We start from the raw sequence: 25738 nt of genomic DNA on the forward strand, positions 1-25738 counted from the left end.
AGCTTTAATCCACTTATATTTATTGTAATCACTGATATATTTAGATTTAAATCTATCTGATTTGTGCTTTATATTTGTCCTACTAGTTTTATATATCTTTTTCGGTCCTCTCTTGCTTTGTGGAGGAGATAGATTTTTTTCTTATTATTTAATTTATTTAGCTTATGATTCAGTTGGTCACTATTTTTTTCTGGGCTTAGCAGGTGGTTCTTCTGTTGGTCCTACCTGGATTCATTCATGAATCTATGGGCAACTGATGGTTGATGGCTTCATTCATATGTCTGGTTGACTAGCTATCACCTAGAGTGTTGAGATAACTGAGCCATGTGTTTCTCATCATTGAGCAGACTAGCCCGGGATTGTTCACATGGTGGAGGTCTCAGGGTTCCCAAGGCGCAAGTCCTGATAACACAAGCACTTTTCAAGTCTGCTTGTATCACAGTTGCAACTGTCCCATTGGCAAAGCAAGTTACATGTCCCAGTCCAGCTGGATTCAAGGAACAGGGGAACAGATTCCACCTCTTCATGGGAGGAGCTAGAAAATCACTTTGCAAAGAAATGTGCATACAAGGATGGGAAGAATTTGTAGCCATTTTTGTCAACTACCACAAATGTCAAATTCCCCAAAGAGATTTATGGATTCAGTATAATCACGATAAAACTGTAATATGTTTTACTGTGGATCTCAATGAGAGAATTCCCTTTACTAGATATCAGACATACTGTAAAGCCATAGTTTATCAGTGTGTTATTAGTGCAGGAACAAATAGACCAATGGAATAGAAAAGAGAGCCCAGAATCACACCCATACAATAATAGACGCTTGATTTGTGATATATGACACTGTAGAGCTGTGAAGAAAGGGTCACCTTTTTAATAACTGGTGTTAAGACAACTGGCTATTCAGTTGACTGACATGCTAATTAAATCCAGCTTTATCTAGCTACAGAAGCCAAGTGACAGGCGACTCTTTGTTCAAGATGTTCATACTACTTGACTGGAAAGGGATGTAATTTCACTTTTTAAAACGCGTCCTATAATCCAGACTTTCAGTAATTCAGCTACATGGCATAGAAAACCAGTATAATTTCAGTATTTGCCCACCATATTCACTTCAGCAGAGATGCCCTCCTTACCTCATTCCTTTCGTACCAGCTGACATTCTGCCTTTTGGAGAATTCCTGGGATCGCTTCACCACAAAGTAAATGAGGTACCCGCTCCCACACAAACAGCAGATGATGAGAAAGTTGGCCAGGACACGGAGAAATCTCGTCAGGTGGATATTTTCTTCTTTGTTACTCTCTTGTTCATCCACTATTGATTCCTTGATGTGTGAAAATGAGAAGTGAATAATGACAGGGCACGAACCAACAGGAACCACTGTTACTGGGCTCCTGAGATTACTACTTTCTGTATTTCCACAAACGAAATAATCCAGAGCGGGTGATGTAAGGCAGTGTTGCCCCGTGGAGAATTAGTTTTCTCCTTAAGAAAATGTATTTTGCTGTTGCTGTTTCTTTGGTACATGTAACGACTAAAGCTCCAATTTATTGAATACTTACTGTGTGCCAGATGTGGTGCTGAACACCTGCCACGCATTATCCCTCTTAATCCCAACAAAAAACCAATAGAGTGGTTACTGTTATTACTCACATTATAGACAGCAAAGCCCAGAGAGATTTCAGTAACTGATTTGGATTGTTTTAAATTTATAGATCAGGGGCCGGTCCCGTGGCCAAGTGGTTAAGTTCACGCACTCTGCTTTGGCAGCCCGGGGTTTTGCCAGCCCGGGGGCACAGACATGGCACCGCTCATCAAGCCATTCAGAGGCAGCATCCCACACAGCAGAACTAGAAGGACCAACAACTAGAATATACAACTATGTACTGGGGGGCTTTGGGGAGAGGGAGGGAGAAGGAAAAAAAAGAAGATTGGCAACAGATGTTAGCTCAGGTGCCAATCTTTAGAAAAGAAAGAAAAAAATTTATAGATCAAATAGATTAAAATTGAATCTTAACAATATTGAGTCTTCTAACCCAGGGGCTGGCAAACTTTTTCTATAAGAAGCCAGATAGTAAATCTTTTCAGCTTTGCATGCTATGTGGTCTCTCTCACAACTACTCAACTGTGCCTCTGTGGCATGAAAGAAAGTGCAGAGAACATATAAATAAATGGGCATGGCTTTGTTTCAACAAAATCTTATTTGCAAAAATAGGCAGCTGGCTGGATTTGGACCCTGGGCCTGAGTTTGCTGACCCCTGTTCTAATCCGTGAGCATGGTATATCTCTCCATTTATTTAGAGTTTCTTAATTTCTTTCAGCAACGTTTTGTACTTTTTGGTACAGCAGTCTTGCACTTTTTTATTTTGGTTAAATCTATGCCCCAAAATGTTTTGCAATTTACATAATTTTATTGTAAATGGAATTAAAAATTTATTTTCTAATTGCTCGCTGCTAGTACATAAAAATATGATGGATTTTTAAATTATTAACTTTGTATCCTACATCAGTAACTCTATGAAGGCACAAACAGCATATGGCAGAGCCAGGATGGAAAATGCGGTCTCCTGGACATCAAAGTACCTGGAAGGAGACTTTGCCAAGCAATTAACAGTTACTGTGTTCAGGTTCAGGTTTAAGTAACTCATCAGGCAGTTAATACACATTAATGCACACAGTTCTCACAACATGTGCCCTGCTGGGTAAATGTATGATCTCTGTTTTTAATAGACTCAGGGGAGAAGCCGTCTCCTTGCCACCTGTTCAAAGTACTTCACAGGCATTGACCTTCTTTGTCTGTCTCTGGAGGAAGAGTCAGAGCTCCCGCTGACCCCTACCCTGCCCTTGGATGCTCCGCCAGAGGCTCCCCACTGCTGTGAGCAGGGAAGGAGGCAGCTCCCTGCTCCTCGCTCTGCCAAGCCGACTGGACTCGGGCTCATGAAAGCCATACAGTGAGCCGCCGAGCCCAGGTCCTGTCCCTGGCAGGTGTACCTGCCATCTGTAGGCACCAGTCAGGGGGCAGCAGCCCACTTCTCCTCCCAGGGAGGGCAGAGAGAGAGGTGAGGGAGGGAAACAGAACAACCAAGCACAGCTGCAGTGTAAACCTGACCTCTGCCAGATCCTGGCGGAAAGAAAGCCTGACAGATCAGACGGGAGAAATATTGAAATATCCGGAGTCTGGACGGTTTTTACAGCCATGGAGGGGAAAATAGGATGTGCAGTGCTTCAGCATACCAGCTTGTGCCTTCACTCACTTGCTTACCCTCTGGTTTGTTTTTATTTTATATTCTTTAGGCCACCTCTTTTGTGAACAAATTAACGAGACAATTAAGTGTGGAGCTGCACACTTAATTGATTCCTTTATTCTCACACCTGCAAACCAGGATTCTCAGCTATTTCTGGGTGTTCCAATCACTTGGGGAGCTTTAGAAAAAAAATAATGCCAGGACCCCGCCCCAGACCAATATACCATTATCTCTGGGGGTGGATCCCAGAGGTTTTTAAAGCTCCTTAGGTGATTCTAACGTGCATAAAAGGTTGAGAACTGCGGCCCCAAAGGAGTCATTCCACTTCCTCCAGCAGAAAACAGTTCCACAAGGAAAGAGGCACGACCAGGTCTCAGCATCCGGGATTCTGCACCATATAAGGAAACAGATGGTGGGGACCAGCCAGGAGCATCCTTTCTTGAAGGTGTGAGAGCTAAGCTCACCCCTCTGGTAAAGCTCTTGCCACAAATCATTTGGGGATCTTATTTCCAATGCCCCAGCTGGGGGAAGTCTCCCAATGACTGGAGGGACCCAAAGTTCCCCCAGGAAGTGGGAACTGCCCGGGGTGACTACCTTGAAGCTGGTGGTGATGGAGGCATATTTGTTGTCAGCTGTCTCTGAGTTCCCGATCAGGTAGTCCCAGCTGGTGAACATCTTGAAGCTGAATGTAAAGTTATCGCTCTCCCCCTTGCTCGTGCTGCCCTGGGTGTTGCTGGCCATCCTGTAGGGTGCACGCCACTGTTGTTGTATCTGCCCTCTTTCTGCTTCGTCACCCTGAGCTGGTCTTGGGCACAGGTAGCAGACATCCAACGAGGGGAACGAGCCAAGACAGATGTGAATCGGACTAATGATAGCCAAGGCACCTTCCCCCCAAATTCAGAGTCACCTGCGAGCACACGGGGTGTCTGTTGGGTAATAAGGAGTCTGCAGGATACAGGACACTTAACCATGTTTTCTGCTCTGACATCTGATTTCCTGTGGCTTGACTCATCTGCCAATGTTTTAGACCTCTGCTCTATTCTCACAGAGGAACATCTCCTTCTAATTCATCTATTTTCTTGGATAGAAAATATATTTTTTTCTGATATAAAACCCAATAAGCCCTGAGGCAGTTGGTACCACAACCAGGTAACACTCACTTCCTTTTCTTAAGCAATCGTGGTTGGAAGTACCTTGGACCTGCCTTGTTACCCATCTATTTCATCCTCCCTATCTTCAACCTCTCTTGGTGCTCCCTGGAGCTCAGCCCTGCCGGAAGCACAGAATTGAGCAGGGGCTCTATCAGATACAACAGCAGGGGGCGCTGTTCTGGGGCCTTGGTTGGCTTAAGTTAGCTTTTTGGTTCATCGGGGAAACATTCTGTATCCTTATACTTATCTGGGATAATAGCAGGAAAAAACGTCATAATGCGAGGGCTAAGAATAAAACCAAACCTGTCTCCCCGTTTTTTCCCCCATTTTGCTTGTTGGAGCTGGGCAGCCACATACCACCCAGTGGTCCCTGTCATGTGCTGGGCAGGCCCTCGTGAACAACAGCATTTTCACCTGAGACGATGTGATAGAAAGTCAAGCTGGGCCCACACACTGCCCTTCCAGGGGTTCTAATCAGGCTTCCAGAGGGCTCTACTCCTCTCCTGCAGACACGGCTCCCATGTTCTTCTGGAAGAGGTGACCTCTGTGGCCCTGCTGGAGGGTGGGTGGGCCTTGGTGGTCAGGAATGTGCAGGAGACTGTGCCCTACCCCCCAGCTTCACTGACTGGGGTCCCTTGACTTAGAAGAAGGCAATTCATGGGCTAGGCCAAATTTTTTCTTTAGAGATTACCAATTAAGAACCATAGACATATTAAAAGGTCATTTCTGGCCAGAAGGACAGGTAGAGTTGGGGCCAGAGAGGACACCGTGGTTAATTACAGCCACCTGCATTCATTTAGGCTTATTGTCTATATCTTCATCAACACCAGGCTGGGTTCTCACACGCAGGCTGGAGTTACAGAGGGGCAGAAGAGTTTTTCTGAGGAAGCTGAGCTCTGGAGACGGCAGAGACAGGTCTTGCAAACTTCTCCAGCTTACCTTACCAGGTACTCTGCCCCTCCTCAAGCCACACTGGCCTTTTGACAGTTTCTGGAACTCACTAGGACAGTGGCTGCCTTGGGGCCTTTGCACATGCCCTCACTTTGTCTAAAATGCCGTGCCCCAGACTTGCACTGTGGCTGGCAGTTCTCAGCCCTGTCTAGAGGAGTTCTATCCCATTTCCCAGAACTTCCCACGTTCCCCTGTTTATGTCTTTTATACCACATTTTGCAATTGCATTTGCTTCGTTTCCTTGTTTTCTCTCTAAATTCCCTATAAGAAGGTAAGTAGGTACAGAGTGACCATGGGAGTGGGCTGTTTGTGTGAAGAAAATTAAAAGCCTGTAGATGAGATGGTCATACTTACGATCTAATGACAATCATCAGGCTATAGCCGAACACGCTGACCCCCACCATGAAGTAAGCCATGGGCAGCCTGTACCTCAGCCACCCGATGGTCCTCTGGTTGTTGTAGTAGCCATAGAAGAGAGGAGAGTACTTGATGTAGCCCTGTGGGACATCAAACCCAAATGCTCTGGCTTTGCAAGCTCAGCACAGACAGTCACCAGACGCGTCCATTCTACCGGGGGTTTCTCTCTCAGGGCTCTAACGGGAGTCTGAGGGGAGGAAGGAAGAGTTCTGGATGTCCTGGTCCTTTCCTTCACTTCCCTCAGTTGCTCCAGAGTCTCTCCATGTCTCCATGTCTCCCCCTCTCTCCTTTCTTCCCTCTCTTTATTTCTCCATTGTACAGAGTGCACAGGTACAGGATGGAGAGGAGAGTGTTGTTAACATTTAGGATGAAATTAAGGAGAAGATGTGTGTGTGTGAGTCAGTGTGCACAGGTACATAAAGCTCCAAATTCTTTCCCCCCAGCCCCAGAGTCTTAATTTAACACTCCAGAAGTAGACAGGAGTCCGTGAATCTTCTCAGTATTTCAAAACTTCTAAAGAAAACTCTATGTGGCAAGGCTCATAGTCTAACCCAAACTGCAAGTTTTGGTTTTGATTTTTAGGTATAATCACTTTTAGGTAAAATTGGTATACTTGTTAGGTGTGATATTAACTTGGAATTTTAGCACTTATATGTCTATTGAATATAAAATGGGATTAATCTTGAATAAATTCAGTTTGTTTTGGGTAAACGGGACGTTTCATCAGGGGTTGTTGGGTAAAATAAACAACAAAGAAAATCCTTAATCCTTAGGAGCAGAGTATTTGGAACCACTCCTATTCCAAATGACTTGGAAAAACACTCCAACTCACTTTCACACGTTTCTGAGGGGTCTTGAGTCTAGCCATGAGAGTGAAAGATAGCGGCAGCAATGTCCTGTTGCTTGAGCCACTTCAGCCAGGCCTCCCATCTCCAGGACTCCTCACAGCTGCAGACCAAGCCCCCCAGAGGCACTGGGGTGTAGGGATTCCAAAAGGAGGGAGAGGTGTTCCAGGCGTAGAGCCACGAGCAAAGGCAGGCAGGCACTAAAAGTGTGTCTTGCATTCAGGGACTTCCCCCAAGCTTGACATTATTGGGGCATAGGGTGTGAGGTCTTAAATAGACATGGGGCTGGAGAGGTAGGGAGCAGCCAGCTCACGAATCATTCTTTTGTAGACCCAATTAAGAACTCCAGATTTTATTCCATTTGGGAACGGGAATAACTGAATATCAGACAGGGTCAGATTTGCATTTTAGAAAAATCACCCTGGCAGCAGAGGGAGTGGAGATTTTAGAAGCCAAGCCAAGACAAGGAGCAGAGGTAGAAGATTCTGACAGCAGTCCTGGTACCATGGTGGCATTATTCAAAGGAGAGGTAAAGGGGATGGAGAAAAGGAAACCGATTCAAGAAGTATTTACTAAGTGGGATCAGACTTAGTGGCTGATTGGATGTGGGAGGAGGTGGTGAGGAAGAGGGAGAAGTGTAGGATGACTCTCGGGTTTCAGACGTGAACGACGGGGTGAGCGATGGTCGCAGTAAAGGAGATGGGAAGAGACGTGGCTTTGGTGGGATAGATGTTGAATTTGAGGAGCAGGTATGACATTCACTTGAACATGCCATGTGACACTTGGGGAAAGGCTGGAGTAGTCACAGACCTGGCTCTTAATGTGGGTATGGAGAGAGAAAACCATACAGTAAGACCATAATACATAAGGCTGGCAGAATGAGGGGACCATTGGCATCATGGGGGACTCACATCCTCAGAGTGTGTGCCTGGAGAAAAGACCCATGAAGAGGACCAAGGAGGACTGTTTGTTGGCTAGCTTGTTTTGCACAGTGCTGGGGTCCTATTTGATTAGAGCCCCGATTTTTTGATAATTCAGTGCAACATTTCACACTTATCCAAGCAATCTTTAGGGCTCACAATCACAAAATGGAAGTGCATTTGAAACGCAGGAAGAAGGAGTTAACGTTTCCCTGCATTAGGATGAAACTGTGTCTGTACCCACAAGGTTAACATGGGAAAGAAAGTAACCAAAGTTTCTGAGCCTGCCTTGCAGAACAGCAGGAGGACCGCTGGTAAGAGAGGAGCTTGATGACAGCCTCTGCTTGACTAAGCATCTCACAGGAGCGTGGAGAAGCTACAGCGACCAACTGTAAGCTTTACACGTCCCAGACTAAAGATCTACCACATGCAACACGTAGAACCCCCATGAATTTGCACGTGAGACCCATGAAGAAATATGACAGACAGTCGCCCCTGCGCAGAGGACTCTTAGAACTTCAGTCCCCAAGGCCCCTCCTCATCTTACTCTCACAATGTGCTTTGGAAAAAACACTTAGAACTGCATGTAGGCAAGCTAATCTGTAACTGGTAGAAAGAAGAACTTGTTAGCAGAGAATTTATGTCCTCTGCCCAGACTGTTCCTTCTGTCCCAGATAAGGAGGTAACTGAGGTTTTCGTAGATTCCTCAGGAATGTTGCATTCAGCAGATCTGCTACAGAGAAGCACCCAACGTTCTGCGGTCATCCATCACCTGACACTCCTGAGTCCCCTCCCCAACCCCGTTTGCCTTATATAAGTCATTTCCAAATGAGTTTTCCTTTAAGATGGGTTTCTTAGGATGGTAGTCCACCATCTTCTGATTTGCTGGCTTATCGCTTATTAAAGTTCTTTCTCTACCAGCACCTTCTTGGCCATTTATCTTGAAATGAGCAGATCGAGCCCTTGTTTGGTATCACATTGGCATTGTTCACAATGGTACCTCAAAATCCCAAAGGACGGAAAAATCCATGGCTTTTTCTTCCTCAGCCCGAGGTACTGTCTTTCTGGGTATACTTCCATAGGGCGTGCCCATGAGTACCTTATGTAGGAACAGAACGACACAATTACACGTGGAGGAAATACAAACACACAGAGACATTTGGATACTGGGTTACATACTTTCTTTCTCAGAGCAGGACACATTGTTTCTTCTTTAAGTAACATTCATCACTTTCCTGATTGTAAAAGTATCACATATTCATTGTAGAAAATGTGGAAAAGTAGAGAAGAGCATTTAAAAAATTACCTATCACCTCCACATCCCCAAGGTAATGACTGTTAGATATTTGTGTATTTCCTTTCAGTTGTTTCTGAGTTTTATATATATTTTAGTCTGATTATTTAGCTTAATAGTATTTTATCACCAATTCCCTATGTCATATGGTATTTCTCAAAATAAAATGACTTCAAAATATCTAATCATGTGTATGTACTATAAACTTACTTAACAAATGCCCCGTTGGACATTAGAGTATTTCCAGTTCTTCTTGTACACATGATTCTATTACTAATACCCTCATAGATATGCCTTTATTTGCTCCTTAATTACAAAAAAATCAGAATCGTATTAAGTTTACATATCAGTTTGGGAAGGATTGACTTTTTTTTTTGAATACTGAATTATTGTTTATTTACTTGAAATGTTACTTTTTTTTTTTTTTTGGCTGAGAAAAATTCACCCTGAGCTAACATCTGTGCCAGTCTTCCTCTATTTTGTATGTGGGTCACCACCACAGCATGGCTGCCAATGAGCGGTGTAGGGCTGTGACTGGGAACTGATCTTGGGCCACCAAAGCAGAGCACGCAGAGCTTAATCACTAGGCCATGGGGCTGGCCCCTGACTTCTTTTTATGATATTAAATTTTCCCTTCCAAGAATGTGTCCTCCTGTTTATTCAGTTGTATTTTTATCCTATAGTGCTTTATAATGTTCCTCATAGAAATCTTCTAATTTGTTAAATTTATTACTAGCGATTATATAGATTTATTGCTATCATGAGTATGAGAGTTTTAAATTTCATTTCAAACTGGATATTGAGAGTGTAGAAAATGCCACTGATGTTTGTTTATTTCAAATGACTCCAGCCATCAAAACATACTCCTTCATTAAGTCAAGTAACTTTTGGTAGACTCATTGGGATTTTCTGGGTGTACAAGAATATCACTTGCAAATGAAGATAATTTTGTATTTTTTTGTACAAAATGTATAAGTTAAATTTTCTTGACTTACTGTGTTAGGTAGAAATTTCAAAATAATGTTTAAAAGTAGTGAGGATAGGGGCATATCATGTTGCTCTTGATTTTTAGTAACACAGGCTTTAGTATTTGACCATTTAATGTAACATTACTTTTGTTTTTTCATTTAAAGCTTCATCAATATTAGGTAATTCCCTCATTTCTTTTTGTTTGTTTAAAAGTTCATCTACTTATTGGGAAATATATTGTACATAAAGTAGTATATCTATCTATCTATATCATATATGTAGAGTTGATTATAAGGAAAAGAAAATTAACTACTGTGTATCTCCTACCTAGTTTAAGAAACAGAATGTCAGGTCTTTGTAACACTCTGGGTATGCCCCTCCAGAACCACAGACCCTGTGATATGATAAATGTTTGTTGTTTACAGCAAACAATTTGGGATATTTTTGTTACACAGCAAAAGATAGCTAACACCAACCCAAAGAAATTAGCAGAAAAGAAATAGTAAGACTAGAAATTAATGATATAGAAGATGAAGATAAATAAGACAAAGACCTGAATGTGAATGTTTACGGTAACTTTATTTACAATGGTCCCAAACTGGGAACAACCCAAGTGGTCACGAGCTGGTGAATAGATCACATGGTCCATCCACACAATGGAATATTGCTCAGCAATAAAGGAACAGACTACTGATACAGGCAACAACATGAACGAATCTCAAATATCTCGTGCCAAGTGAAAGAGGCCAGACACAAACGCTACACACTGCATGATTCTATTTATATGAAATTCCGGAAAAGGCAAAACTTTAGGGACAGAAATCAGATCACTGCTTGTCAAGGGCTGAAAGTAAGGAGAGAAAATTGCTTGCAAAGGGGGCACAAGGGAATTTTTTGGGATGATGGAACTATTCTATAGCTCAATTGTGGTGATGGTTACCGACTGTATATATTTGTCAAAACTCACCCAACTGTACGTCTAACAAGAGTGGATTTTACAGTATGTCAGTTATACCTCCCCCAGAAAACCTGAATTAAACAAAAGACCTATCAGAGAGGATCAACAAAGCCAAAGTTGTTTCTTTAACAAAATAACGAAAAGAGATAAATCTTTAATATAATTGAGAGAGAAAAAATTACACTGTAATGCAAAAGGGAATATAACTTCAGAGACACAAGTGATTTTAAAAAACAAGAAACTACTGTGTGTATCTTTAAGCCAATACAGTTTAAAATGTAAATTGAAATGGAAAGTTCAGGAGAATATTACAAGTAATGGTTATGTAGGTAATACAATTGGGGAGACATAATTAGAGGACTTTAGTGTATCTGTAATTTTTCATTTTTAAACTAACTAGTAGGCAAATGGACTCATTCTTTATACCTTTCCATATATCTGAAATATTTTAATGATAATTTTTAGAGGAAATATCAATATGAGGCTTACTGACTGAATGCTGTCTATGTTAACCCCAGAGCAGAGCTTGCAAGGTATTTTTAAGAATTATTTAATTTAATTCATTAATGTATACCAGCAATTGTCAACCCTGGCTGCATATTAGAATCACCTGGAGAGCTGTATGAGTGATCTGTTGTTGTATAAAAATTACCCTAACACTTAGTGGCTTAAAACAACCACATTTATTATCCCACCGTTTCTGTGGGTCAGGAATCTGGGATGGTTTAGGTGAGTCCTTTGCTTCAGAGTCTCTCATAGGCTGCCTTCAAGGTGTCTTCCAGGGCTTCGGTCTCATCTGAAAGTCTGGCTGGGGAAGGATCTGATTCCAAATGCACTCATGTGATTGTTGGAAGAGTTAGTTCCTTAAGGGTTGTTGGTCTGAGGGCCTCCGTTCCTTGCTGGCTGTTCTCTGAAGGCCACACTCAGTTGCTTGCCCGATGGGCTTTTCTTATCTTTTGCTTCATCAAAGCATGCAAGCCAAGAAGGGAATTGAGAGAGAATGCCAGCAAGATGGAAGTCATAGTTTTTTATAATCTAGTCATGTAAGTGACAGCCAGTAACTTTGGTTATATTCTATTTGTTAAGAGTGAGTCACTAGGTCTAGCCTATACTCAAGGGGAGGGGATTATACAAGCGCGTAATACCAGGAGGTGGGAATCATCAGGGATAATCTTAGATGTCTGCCTACCACAGGAACTTTTAAAATAGAGATGCCACGACCACACTCTTATAGATTTAGATTCAACTGATTGGGGTGGGCCTAGGACCTGGTATTTTTAAAAACACCTCCCAAGTGATTTTCACATGCACTCCATGTTGAGACAAGAAGTACATGAACTCAACATCCAGTACAGCCTTGACAGCCAGTTCCTGCAGCATAAAACAGAGGGCTCCCCAGGGATCATGTAGGCATCCTGGGCTCTATAGGCAATTGTCATTAAAGCTGAGCAAGATTCATTCTAGCATTCAGAGCTGTTTAATTCCATTAAAATGGTATTGAGGGTTTGTGGCAAAGAAAGATGAGTATGAGGAGAAATTCTGTTAAAGTTGCCTAACATCTGAGCACTTCTAATATTCTTATTCTCAGACCCTCTGATTCACCCTGGTTGGCTTTAAGACATCCATGAGCCATGGGAATATCTGATCATCAGACTTAAGCTGAAAACCCTGGGGATCTGAAATTATTTGTGTCTTTGACCAACGGGGCACCTCTTCCACTCTATTTAAGGTGAGTTTTGGTGTGTCTGGTTCCCATGTGGCCAATTTCATATTATCCTAACTAGGAAGGCATCTTGGGACACCTCACATTCTCAACTGCCATTATCCAACCTGTCATCAAGTCTTGTTTGTTCTACTTCTCTCTAATTCCTCTCTTTTAATCCATTCCCATTGACAATACCTTGATCTGGGACTGAGCTATTGCAATAGGCTCTTTACTGGTCTTTGCCTCTCTCCCTCTCCCCTCGTGGTCCTTCTTCCTGGCCCGGGGCTCCTCATTCCAGTCAGCCCTCTCTGCCTGTCTGTTTGTCCGTCTCTCTCCTTTCCCCTACCCTACTCCAGTATGGCTTTCCAAGTCACCAACCAATCAAGTCAAGGCACTCTTGCCTGGACAGTTCAGGTCTAGGCTGCTTCATTGGAATGGACCAATCACTCAGCTTTCATTGTTTCAAACGAATGTTCCCCCCATGTGAAATATTTATAAATTATAGCACTTTACATAAATTATGCAAAATTTAATGTTTCCTTAAAGAAAAAAACCTCAGTGTCCTTAAAATTATTCAACTACCTAAGAAGACAGCCTCTGGGACCACTGTCTAGCACAATTCCAGTGATGTCTCATAGGGCTTGAGTATTTAAATATATTCTCTTTTCATGGAAATAAATCTGGTAGCTACCGGGGAAAACTCACATTTCCTTGGCTATGGAAGGAAGAAGTGAAACTTCCAGTTAGCTTCTGGCAATATTTTCCCCTTGGGAAGAACCAGATTTGGTGCAAGGGCATTTGCATGAATTTACTAGAAAGTTTAAAAATCCTTATCTCTAGGTTGGAGAGTGATAATGGCTGAAGAATATATGTAAAACTAAGTGGACTCATAACCCTTGATCTCCAAGTGTGAATATAAAGGAGTATAAAAGCTAGTTAATGACATATTTAAGCACACTTTTTAGGTAAGGTAGAAAAGAATTCAATGGTTTAATAAATAATGTAAAACTACTTTGCTGCCAAGCACTATCACAATACACCATCCACATCTTCCAACTAGTCTGATTTAATTCACATTCGGTGGAAGTCTTTCAATTTGAAAAGTGGATGTGCAGAAAAGTTTCCCAAGGATGTAATTACAGATAGAATGGACTCCAATATGCTCATGGAACCATTCATAATAAAATAGGGGTCACTAAGGTATTATAGAACCAATTAATAAACCTGGAAGGAAGAAAATACTAGATGAAGACATATCGTTACCCTCAAAGCTGTTAAAGTAAATCCTCTCGCGTACCCGGCACCGGCACTAAGAGGTTCAGGCAGGACTGCAGCAATCAGTGTGCTCAGCGCTCAGTGGACCACAGGCACCCTTGGAACAGACCCCAGGCCAATACTCAGGAGACCTGGCATCTCATTCACCACAAATTTATTGTGTAACTTTGCACAAGCCATTTGTTTATTCCTTTTTTGTCTCTCAATTACTCATCCATGAGGAAGCATCTACCTACATCCATAATAAGACTGTGTCTGGGAGAATACTGAAGAGCGCTATTCAAATGCAAGGTTTTTTTGGTAATAAATTATGATATAATGCATTCTGTTCTTTGTTTTCAGAGTAAAAGAAAAAAATTCACTGAGATATTAACTCTCAAATGATCTTAAAGTAAAATGAAAAGTAGAAAAATGTAGGATCCATCTCCTAATTTAGAAACACAAGTGTTTTGGTTCCATTCTTTGTGCGGAACTATCTGGGCAATTGATGTGAGAATAGAATTTCAAATCAGTGATTGGTTCTTTGTAAAACAGAGAGTATTTGATTAACATAAACGAAGACGGTGGTCATGCTGAGCCTCAACACTATCCAAAGATATAGAAGTTCTTTTCTTACCTCTGGGATTATGATGAGACCAAATATTAAGCCAAAAAGGACGAGGTTAACCCCATACATCCATCGGAGAAAGATGAAATATGATGCCACTGAAGAACCAAAATGACCTCAAGAGAGAAAAGATGGTGAAATTTAAGTATTGCAGAAGGAGGAAGTCAACACTACTGAGCACTTTATGCATGTGATGGATTCAATCTGTGAAACCCAGTCTGTGGAACGGACATCCTGATCTCCATGTTCTTTTTCCAGATAAATAACCTGAGGTAATGTAGGCTTAACCAATCTGCCTTAGCTCCCACAATCAGAAAGTGAAGGACAATTTTAATCTTGGTCTGACTAGTCCAAAGCCCTTTTTTTTTTTTTATACAACAGAACCTAAGAAATAATCTAATCACCTGAACACAATCTAAGCCTGTGGAAAACTCTTCAGTAAACCAATGAAAAAGAGTGACACCAAAATACTCACTTTCGATGTCCTTGATCTTCATTTCCCAGGGAATACATTGAGTCTTGAAATTATGAAAGTCTCTCTTAAACTTGACCCATTTCTGAAATTAGACAGGTAACATCCTCAGTTCATTAACATGCTGCATGGGGGCCTGGAGGGGGACGTTGGAGGTACGTGTTGATGTTGATGTGTCAACATGAGATCCACCTGTGGGTGAGGCTGCCATCTTGGAGGTGTTAAACCCAGGCTGCCGAAGTCAGACGTGGATGGGAGAGAAGCCAGGGGAACAGCAATACCTCGCATTTGTCTACAGTGCTGATAAAATTTCAGGTTTGGATAGTTTACACATGAACTTAGAGATTCTGTGTATAATTTCTGGTTTGGGGGGTCAAATTGGGTTAGCAATTGCTGATGCAACGTCCTTTGTCTTAAAACACAAATTCAAGGGAAAAAAGAAATCTTGCAACTCTCACACCCACGTTTGGCAGACAGCCACGTGCCTTAATCTGACAGGAACTGTTGCTAAACTATAAGGCTGGTGGAGCTGGTAGAGACCTCAGCCCACGGCTTCCCATTCTTCTCCTGGTGAAACAATAGCCTGCTTTTTTCTGAAAGGAGTTAGGAAGGCATTTTGCCCCTTTCCATGGTCTGTTCCCAGCTCCAACACGCAGAGTTTGTACCAATCAGAAACCTGAGTAGCTGTCTGTCTGCTGGCTGGGTGAAAATTTGTCAAGTCTTGAAAGGGCTGATTTCCAGCAGCCCTACCCCCTGGAAATAAATCCATTTGGAATTAAGCAATTCACAGAAGCCAGCCAAGAGATAGCAGGGAGACGATCCTAAAATCAGTTTCTATTATTACAAAGTTCTCCTAAGAACTTGGTCATGAAGGAAATGAGACTTTCCCTTGTAAATTCATTAAAGAATGAAAGGGAAAATTTATCTGAAGGATTCAGACAGGCTTCCAGACCTGAAGGCTTTGACCATATCCTGATGGGGTGATTACTATATAAGGAAGAAAAATATCTGTCAGAAGAGGGAGATGGTCGCAGATGCAGAGGAGAAGAGGAACCGATAAACAAAAGACTAGTTGACGATAACGGCAAAGATATCCCTAAGAGAGGAAGGGAGGGATGTGGGGAATGGCCGGTGATGGACACTGGGCACTCCGGTCCCATTGCTTCATCTACCTTCCCTAGTTCTGATTCTGTGCTAAAAGTCATCTTTGGCTTATTTGGATTCCTATGTGGGTTTGTCTATAAGTAAAGCATTTGCCCATCACCTGGGCTGTGAGTATTTTGGTTTCTATGGCAGTGATTTTTCATTGCAAATTAATAGCTTGGAATTGGAATTATGCTTTAGCTTCCCGTATAACTAACTCTACTATCAAAAATGAAAGGCACTGCTGATGTAGACTTCAAATTTTCCAGTTCTTGCATCAGTTATTTCTCCTTGTAAATTAATAATCGGGTACCTGGTTTTATATGTCAGTCTGAAAAGCTTTATTAATGTGAGTCCTCCCCCGAGAGATGGATTCCCTGTCAGAGTGCTGATAAAATCAGTACAAAATATACACTTGCAAGGCTGAGGGCCAAAAGAGGGAACGGACGTTGCCAAGTGAGGCCCCTGGAGACACAGCCTGCCAGCTGGTCACTTGGCAGCCACCTGACAACCTCAAGGCTATGGGCATCTTGGCCTGGAAAGTGATGCCCTGGAGAGGGGCAGAGGCAGACGGAGGCCAGGGAAAAGCTCTGCATCGAGGCTCTTATCCTTCATTGGTTTAGAGAATCAGAAAACTGCGCTGCAGCGTGGGCAGGGGGAGGCCCCATCTCCCCTCCTCAGAGCTGCGTGAGATGGTGGCTGCTGCCCCAGGACCGGGTTACTAACTGGGCATGTCATCTGGCTCCCTAGCTATATATAGGAAAACAAAATTCAAACAGCAGTCGAACAAGACGCAGGCAAGCTAAGCATCCTGTTTGTGGATGAAATCAGGGTCTCAATGACTAAAAACAACCAGTGAGGCTTGAGAAATAGTACGCAGAACAAGGAAAAAGGGACACCATTCTCTGAAATTTTTGGAAAGCATTTCCTCTACGATACATAACTAAATTTTGAGAAATTGTTCAGCATTTGTAATAGGATACAAGAGATATGGCTTCTAGAGTAAAGGATAACACTTTACTTTTTTTGAGATTTAAAAAAGAATACAGGTGAAGTATGGAAGGATTACAAAGTAGCTAAAAGTTCATTAATAGAATTATATTATAATTGAGACAGAAGAAAATTGATTCAATGATATTGACATTAAACCTGGGAAATTTCAGAGAATGCAAAGAGAGAGAAAACAAAGAACTAAAAACAATAAGGGAGGGGCTGGCCCCGTGGCCGAGTGGTTAAGTTCCTGTGCTCCGCTGCAGGCCGCCCAGTGTTTTGTTGGTTCGAATCCTGGGCGCGGACATGGCACTGCTCATCAAACCACTCTGAGGCAGCGTCCCACATGCTGCAACTAGAAGGACCCACAATGAAGAATATACAACTATGTACTGGGGGGCTTTGGGGAGAGAAAGGAAAAAATGAAAAAAAAAATCTTAAAAAAAAAACTTAAAAAAATCTTAAAAACAATAAGGGAAGGTAAACACAGAGGACAGAGCACACTCCTTAGTTGGGAAAAAAGGATCTGACTGTGCAGCTGTTAAATGGTAAATAGTTTCTAGATAAGTTAATAAAATGACCCATAAATAGTTGCCTGGCAATTAAAACTGTAAAAGGAGAAAAATAATATTAGGAATAAAAAAGATTTAAACCCAACATATATAGAAAGTAATTACAAAAATTGTGGGACCACCACCTGCAACTTTCTGGTAATACATATGAAAATCTTAATGAAATGATCAAATTTTGGGAAAAATATGAAATATCAAAATGTCCCCAAGAAAAAGTTAAAACTTGAAGACACCAATAAACAAGGAATACATTAAAAAATTATTGAGGTGTTATATAAAAATGGATGATTCATCAGTGTGTCCTAAAAATAAGATCCCAGTGGTTTTAACACCATCAATTTTGTGAGTTTAGTTCTTCACAGACAAAGTAGAGAAATTGACAGGATACAGTTGGTTTCCAATCCTGGATGAATTGGAAAGGTCAACCGGACCTTGCGCTCAGGATTCTGGGGGAGCTGGACATAAATGGCGAGGCTGGGCAGGTGCCTGCAAAGGTCACCCAGATTCAGAAGCTGAGCAAGCCCTTCCACAGGTTTGCTGCCTCTGTACCACACACCTTAGCCATCAGCATCTTACAGGCGTAGAGTCTCTTGCCTTTCCCCTTTCCCAAGGCTCCTTCATACTTCTCCACAAATTCTTGGGCCTCCCTGGTTAGAAAAAAAAAAAGGGCAGGAATTCAATTAACATTTAACCCAAAGAAATCTGAACTATGAGGATGTGTAGACGGCTGAAAGCCTTGAGTGTTTTTACTCCCCTAATTAGATTGGAAGTTCCATGAAGGCAGAGCATTTTGTCTGTTCTGTCCACTGAAGTTTCCTGAATGCCAAGAATAGTGCTTAGTACATGACAGGTGCCTGTAGGCAGAATTTTGGTCTCCATGACCTTCACCCCCTGGTGGTATATCCGTGAATGTCGAAAGAGTCTTCGTAGATGTAATTAAGATTACAGACTTTAAAATAGGGAGATTATCTTGGAATCTCTGGAAGGACCCAATGTAACCACATGAACTCTTAAAAAGAGAAGAAGGCGGAAGAGTCAGAGAGAGATGTGGCAGAAGGGAAAGCCAGAGAAATTTGAAGGAGGAGAATTTTCGACCTTCTTTTGCTGGTCCTCTCTGGAAGACACCTCATGGAAAGCAAGACAAGGAAATGAATTCTGCCAAAAGCCAGTGAGCTGGAAAGAGGACTTCAAATCCCTGATGGGCACTGCAGCCTTGCTGATGCCTTGATTTTGGCCCCAGGAGACCCTAGGCAGAGAATCCAGCCACACCATGCTGGACTTCTGACCAACAGAACTGTGAGCTAGTAAATGAGTGCTGTTTTAAACTCTTAAGCTTGTGGGAATTTGCTATAGCAGCAATAGAAAGTGAACACAGCACTCAGCAGATATTTGTGGACTGCATGAATGTTGAGTGAGTGAATGAACATCCGGGGAAGTTTGGATGAGAAACACAGGAGTCAGTTTGTCGGTTAGACACTCTGGGAGGGTGTGCTGGAGCTGGTGAGGACTGGCTCCGGAAAACTGATTGTTAAACATTCAGGAACTTGGCCAACCAGTTGTAAAACCACTGATAGCTTGAAATTGGCCATAGTGGGAGTACTTAGCCCATGGAAATCAGCAAAAGACAAATCAGGCTCCCTCTATCCCACCCCCAACCCAGAGGGCCAGTTTATCAGCAACCACTGGATAAATCCACACAAGCAGATGAAGAATGAAGTCCGTCTCGGGCTGAGTGGAAGAAGGCATTGTGGAGCTGTGTGTCTGGCTGCTGTTGCTGCAGCCCCACTGCTTGTTACACAATGCCTACATCACCTCCAAGGCGCAAGTACGGGCACCTGACAGGAATCAAAGTCACATTCTCCCCTGGGGTTAATCCGAGGCTGGCATTACTAGGATGTCTCAATATCAATGAGGCTGAGGAGCCTCACTGAGCCCATGGTCAAAAGCTGGGCTGCATGTACTTCATAACGGATCAGCTCGCTGTTTCCCCTCTAGGCAGGCCATGTCCTGGCAGGGAGTGATCTGTGACTACCGACATCTCTGTGACACCAAAGAATATTTTCATGAAACTCATATTTTTGTCCTCGTCCTGAATCTTATGAGTGAGCAAAGACTCGTAAGCCCTTGGGGTTTTTGAGTTTAAGTGTGCCAAGTGTTAATATTTTGGGACTTCAGATGAGAGTTCTCAAAAGTAAAGGCCAGCTCTTGTGCCTGAGCCATTGAACCTGGCAGCAAATGCTTCTCTTCCTGATGTCCAGACCCCCAGAGAGCCCTCGGCAGAACAGAGGTCTCTGCCCAGTGTTGGGTGCAAGCTCTGAGGACCACTTGTTGTGAAGAGTCCATCTGGTTCAAGAATTTTGATGGACACAGTAAACTTTTTTGGATTCAGCGAAGGTACATAAATAATAACTAACATTTTTACAGCAAACTCCTTTAAACGTGTCACCTGTGATCCAGAATATCACGGTCTTCCTTACCAGCGACAGCATTTGGTATATGGAAACACTGGCTCCTGCCTTGCACTTCCCAACTGCTGCAAATCTTACTTCTGGAAGGTGCTTCAGTCCCCTCCTTGTTGGCAGTGTCCTTTCAGCTGGGAACTTCCCACAAACTCACCTCTCTTTTTCCCTCAAACCAGATGGTGTGGGGTAAATGAAGCGAAAAGGAAGAGAGGAAGAGTCCATTATTTTGAGGCAGCTTCTAGGGACCTGGGTCTCAAGGTCACTTTTGGCAGACCCCTCAGGCCCCTCCAACACTCAGCAGAGGAGGAAGTTACTGAAGAAAGGGCTTTTAGGAGGCAGCCACACCGCAGACAGCACTTCAGAACCCCCTCACATTTGCCTCCACGAAGACCCTCCCTGTAGATAAAGTGGCCCAAATCACAGTCTGGAAAACATGGTCAAGGTGGCCAGTGGTTACTGTTGGGAGTGAGAGAGGCACATTGTGCGGCTTTTTGTGCCAGAGAGAACCAGGCAGGACTCTGTGCCTCTCAGAGTGTTCACCTAAAAATGGGGATAGTATTATGAGAATTGAATGTGTGAATGCATGCACTGTGAGTCCAGCAATTTCATTTCGCGGGCAGTCACCCTTTACCCTTCTGAGGAAACTGCAGCTCCTGGAGTGGGAAGCTGATGAGATTCTTTGCTAGCCCAGGGGCTGATGGGAGGAAACTTCTGCTCCCCCAGGTGCCTGGACAGGGGGCTCGGTAACTTGGACTTCCAAATGGGAACACTCTAAAGTTGACCCAAGGTCTCTCTCAGATGATGTACCTCCCAAACTCCTCCCCTAGTGAAGGAGATCAGATTCAAAATTATACTTAATTTTGAGACGCAGAGGTAAAAATAGACACAGGACAGCCTGTGTTTGATGACAGAGGTTTGCTGTCCCATGCAGAATGTTGGGAGAGTGTATAAGCCAGGCTGAAATATTGAATACATCTGAATGTAAGTAGGGAACACAGGTGGCCAAAAGGAGGTGGCTAGAGGTTGGAGGTGGCCAGAGGTCAAAGGTGGTCTAGGTCATGCTGGTTTGGTGTCTCTCTTTGTCCCCAAGCAATTTGCATTTTTAGCTGTGGAGACAGGGATCAAACAGATGCTGAGCCCATTCTAAGTGGAAATTCAGATCAGCCAGGCAGAGGCATCTGCTCTAAAGACCTCACCGTATCAATCTGAGGACAGTTGAGGCTAGCCAAGAATGCCTGGCTTCCCACATGTGGTGGTTTTAAAATATGCCAGCAAATTATTTGACATTCCTCATTTTAAAATGTAGAACTTAATTCTCCTCTCCTTGAATGTGGGCTTGACTTAGTAACTTGCTGTCAATGAATAGAAGGTGGTAGAAGCAACAGTTTATGACTTCTGAGACTAGGACATAAAGGGTATTGTGACTTTCTCCTTGAATTCCTCCTCTGGGGAAAGCTAGCTGCCGTGTCATGAAGACACTCAAGCAGCCTATGGAGAGGCCCATATGGAGAGAAAAACTGAGGCCCCTTCTAACAACCAGAGCCAATTTGTCATCCATGTGAGTGAGCCACCTTGAAAGCGGATTCACCAGCCCCAGTCAGATCTTCTGCAGTCCTGGCCAATGCCTTGACTCAACCTTATGAGCCCAGCTAAGCTGCTTCCGAATTTCTGACCCATAGATGATAATGAATGTTTATTATTATTTTAAACTACTAAGTTTTAGGGTAATTTACTATACAGCACTGCATAACTAATACACAGTAGTACCCAAACCACTGACCTCTTCGGTGCATACACATTTAAGATTGTTATGTCTTCTTGGTGGATTGAGTTGTTTATCATGTAATGTTCCTCTCCATCCCTGGGAATTTTCTTTACCCTGAAGTTGACTTTAATATTTACACAGCCTCTCCTACTGCTGTATTTTGGCTAATGTTTGCACAGTATAATTTTTTGGCTGTCTTTTTACTCTCCACCTACATATATAATCATATTTAAAGTGAGTTTCTTATAGACTTCATGTACTTAAATCATTTTTAAAATCCATTCTGCCAATCTTTGTCTTTTAATTGGTGTATTTAGACCACTTACATTTAACGTAATTACTGATCTGCTAAGGTTTAAACCTACTATTTTATTTCTTGCTTTCTGTTTGCTCTCTCTGTTTTTCATTTCTGCTTTCCTTTTTCCTGCCTTCCTCTGGGTTACTTGAACATTTTTTAGGATTCCGTTTTGACTTATCTATGATGTTTTTGCATAAAATGACAGCAAACTTCTCTTTGTAAGCCTTTTTAGCAGTTGTTTTGGGTATATATATCAAAGTCAACTGGTGCTGATATTTTATCAAAGTGTAGAAACATTACTTCCCTTTATGTGCCTTTACCCGCTCTGTTTATAATTGCCTTAAATATTTCCTCTGCGTTCACTGAGAACCATATTAGATGGTGTTATAATTTTTCTTCAACTGTTAAACATAATTTTAAATACCCAAGAGGAGAAGGAAAATCCATATTTTCCAGCACTTTTGCTCTTACCATATTCTTCCTTCCTAACGTTCTAAGATTCCTTATTTTATCACTTCCCTTCAGTTTAGAAAACTTTATTTAGTCAGTCATTCTTTTAGGGTAGGTCTATTGGTGACAAATTTTTAAAGTTTTTCTTCATCTGAGAATGTCTTGATTTCTGCTTTATTTTTAAAGGATATTTTTGCTGGATATAAATTCTGGACTGGCAATTATTTTCATTTAGCACTTGAAAAATTGTTGTGGGGGCCGGCCCCATGCTGAGTGGTTAACTTCCCATGCTCCACTTCGTCAGCCCAGGGTTTCGCTGGTTCAGATCCTGGGTGCAGACATGGCACCACTTGTCAGGCTATGTTGAGGTTGTGTCCCACATGCCACAACTAGAAGGACCCACAACTAAAATATAGAACCATGTACTGGAGGGATTTGGGGAGAAAAAGCAGAAAAAAAAAAAGAAGATTGGCAACAGTTGTTAGCTCAAGTGCCAATCTTAAAAAAAAAAAATTGTTGTGCCACTTCCTTCTGTCCTCCATGGTTTCTGATGAGAAGTTTGCTGTCCTTCTAATTATTTTTCCCCTATAGGTAATGCATTGTTTCTCTGACTGCTTATTAGTATTCAGAAGTTTGACTATGGTGTATCTGGACATGGATTACTTTGGGTTTATCATGTTTGGAGTTTGTTTAGCTTCTTGAATCTGTACGTTTTGCCAAATTTGAGAAATTTTCAGTCCTTGTTTCTTTGAAGACTTTTTCAGCCCCATCCTCTTTTATCTCTTCTTCTAGGACTCCCTTTTTTCCTCTTTATATCCAAGGCACAGGATTTAGAGAAGACACTAATGTTAGATTATTTATTATAGTCCCACATGTCCCTGAGTCTCTGTTTACTTTTTTTGCCCAGACTATTTTCTCTCCATTGCTCAGATTGGGTAATTTCTCTTGTTCTATCTTCAACTTCACTGATTCTTTACTCTGTTATCTCCATTCTACTGTTGAGCTCATTCACTGAGTTTTTAAAAATTTTAGTTACTGTATTTTTTACTTGTAACATTTCCAGTTGTTCCTTTTTATATCTTCTATATCTCTTCTGAGACTTTCTATTTCTTCCTCTGTTTCACACATTCATAATTGCTCACTGAAGCATTTTTATGGTAGCTTCTTTAAAATCTTTGTCAGATAATTCTAATGTCTATATCATCTTGGTATTAGCATCTGTTGACTGTCTTTTATCATTTAGTTTGAGATCTTCCTGGTTCTTGGTATGAAGAGTGATTTTCGACTGAAGCCTGGACATTTGGGATATTATGTTATAAGACTGGATCTTAGTTAAATTTGTGCTCTAGCAGCCATCCTCTGACCCTGCTCCAGTAGGTGAAGGGGGATACTGCCTGGTTACTTCCAGCTGGAAACCTAGGTTCTTCACTTGGTCTTCTTCGACACTGGGGCCAGGTAGGAGCTTCTTGTTACTGCTGAGCAGGGATGGGAGCTCAGGCACCCCACCAGACTTCTGCTCATATCATCCTGGGGAGGGATGCCTTGTTACTGCCAGGTGATGGTGAAAGTCCAGACTCCCCATGTGGCCTCCACGGACACCATGAGGATAGGGAGGGATCATTACTTCCCTGTGGGGATGAAAGTCTCTGCTCCCCACTTGGCCTTCTCTGACACCTGGTGGGGGATTTGGGGGCACCATGTTGTAACCTGGCATGGGAGGAAATCTAGGCTTTCCCACTTGGCTTTTGCTGCCAGGGATGGAGGTGGAGGTGTTCTTTTCTTTGTGGGGTTTGGTTGAAATAGCATTGTTATCGTCTAAGAGTTTTCTGTTTTGCCAGGATGTCTCTTTCCAGGTCCTTTGGCAAGAGAGAGCAGACTTTTCTCGATGCGTTTTTTATCTGTGTCTGTCAATGTTTCTGGAAGGGCAGCTTCTCCAGTATCCAGTTTGGGATTTTTAAGGCTAAAAAGACACCCTGGAACTCAACGTCCTGTCATTTCTTTGGTCCTGAGGTCCTTAGGTAGTCTGCTTTCTTCTCTCCACCTTTCTGAGCCTTCTTATGTTTGCTTTACATGTAACATCCAGGGTTGTATTTATTTGTACTTAGGGGGAAGAATAGGGAGAAGTATGTTTACTCCACCTTCCTGGAAGTGGAATTCTTCATATCTCTCTGAAGAAAGCAATCAGTTTGGTAATTTTCTAAGACATCAGCCTTCTGACAAAGCTGAGAGATATACCCAATTAATTCTATGATTAAAGCAAACATCCCTGACTCATGGGTGCTGGAAGCTCTTTTGCCAACATCACAGCCTACCTTGTGTCATTATTAATGCTGTCCATTAATAAATGTCTTCTCTGATGCATCTTTGTTCCCCATCCTCATGTCTCAGGGCTCAACACAGTATCTGGCACAAAAGATGTTCAAGCTTGAATAATAACAATAACTACCATTTATTAATTGCATATTATGTGCTGGCCACTTAATATAAATATTTTGAATTTGTCAGAACAACTCTGTGAGGTAGATATTATTATTCCTATTCTACAAATGAGGCATATGAGGCTCAGAGAGGTTAAGGGAAGCAAACCAGCCTGAGAAGGATTGAATGGCCATCCAAAGCCACTCGGATGTGAGGTGTGAACACAGGCTTGCCCCATTCACTGCTGTTGCTCTTTGTGCCTTGCCTTCCTTCTTAGTTTGTCTACAACAACTATGCCCAGGTCTGCCAGCTGCCTGACTGGGCCAGAGACTGGGGTCCCCAAAGCATTACTTCTGAAGAAAGAGGGTGTAGTCTGGGGATGCAGTTGAAGACTATTGCCAGAAGAGGAAATCATACGGGAGCCTAAGGGGTGCATTTTAGAATTCTAGTAAATGTAGGGAGGTGATCACATTAAGAGTGTAAGTTCTGGAGCCAGAAATTCCTGAGTTCAAATGCAGGTGACACCACTTAACTCACTTTGTGACTTTGGGCAAATTACTCAATTGCTCTGTGCCTCAGTTTGTTGATGAGTAAAATGGGAACAATAATAACAGTACCTATATCACAGGGTGGCTATGAGGATTAAATGAATTACACATACAGCACTCAGAATAGTGCCTGGCACATACGGAACGCTCAGTAAATGTTGTCTATATATAAAAAAGAAAGAATACTAAGAGATGAATATGGCACAGCTCTGCAAACAAGAGCATCCAGTCAAGTGAGGGGACAGTGCCTCAGGGATCAGAGGGGCAGTAAATAACTCAGTC

General features: G+C 42.4%; 1 protein-coding gene across 1 annotated transcript in view; it reads right to left on the reverse strand.

The window, feature by feature from the left end:
• Positions 1 to 25738, reverse strand: part of TMC2 (transmembrane channel like 2) — a 74809-nt gene that overhangs the window by 25448 nt on the left and 23623 nt on the right. The window contains exons 5-11 of the mRNA XM_070485667.1: positions 18072 to 18162; positions 14814 to 14895; positions 14348 to 14454; positions 8531 to 8629; positions 5703 to 5845; positions 3841 to 3988; positions 1137 to 1325 (exon numbers count right to left, since the gene is read on the reverse strand). Coding sequence (XP_070341768.1) covers positions 1137 to 1325; positions 3841 to 3988; positions 5703 to 5845; positions 8531 to 8629; positions 14348 to 14454; positions 14814 to 14895; positions 18072 to 18162 — 859 coding nt within the window. The remainder of the gene's footprint in view (positions 1 to 1136; positions 1326 to 3840; positions 3989 to 5702; positions 5846 to 8530; positions 8630 to 14347; positions 14455 to 14813; positions 14896 to 18071; positions 18163 to 25738) is intronic.

This window comes from Equus asinus, chromosome 15, assembly GCF_041296235.1.
Source record: "Equus asinus isolate D_3611 breed Donkey chromosome 15, EquAss-T2T_v2, whole genome shotgun sequence".
Classification (NCBI taxonomy): domain Eukaryota; kingdom Metazoa; phylum Chordata; class Mammalia; order Perissodactyla; family Equidae; genus Equus; species Equus asinus.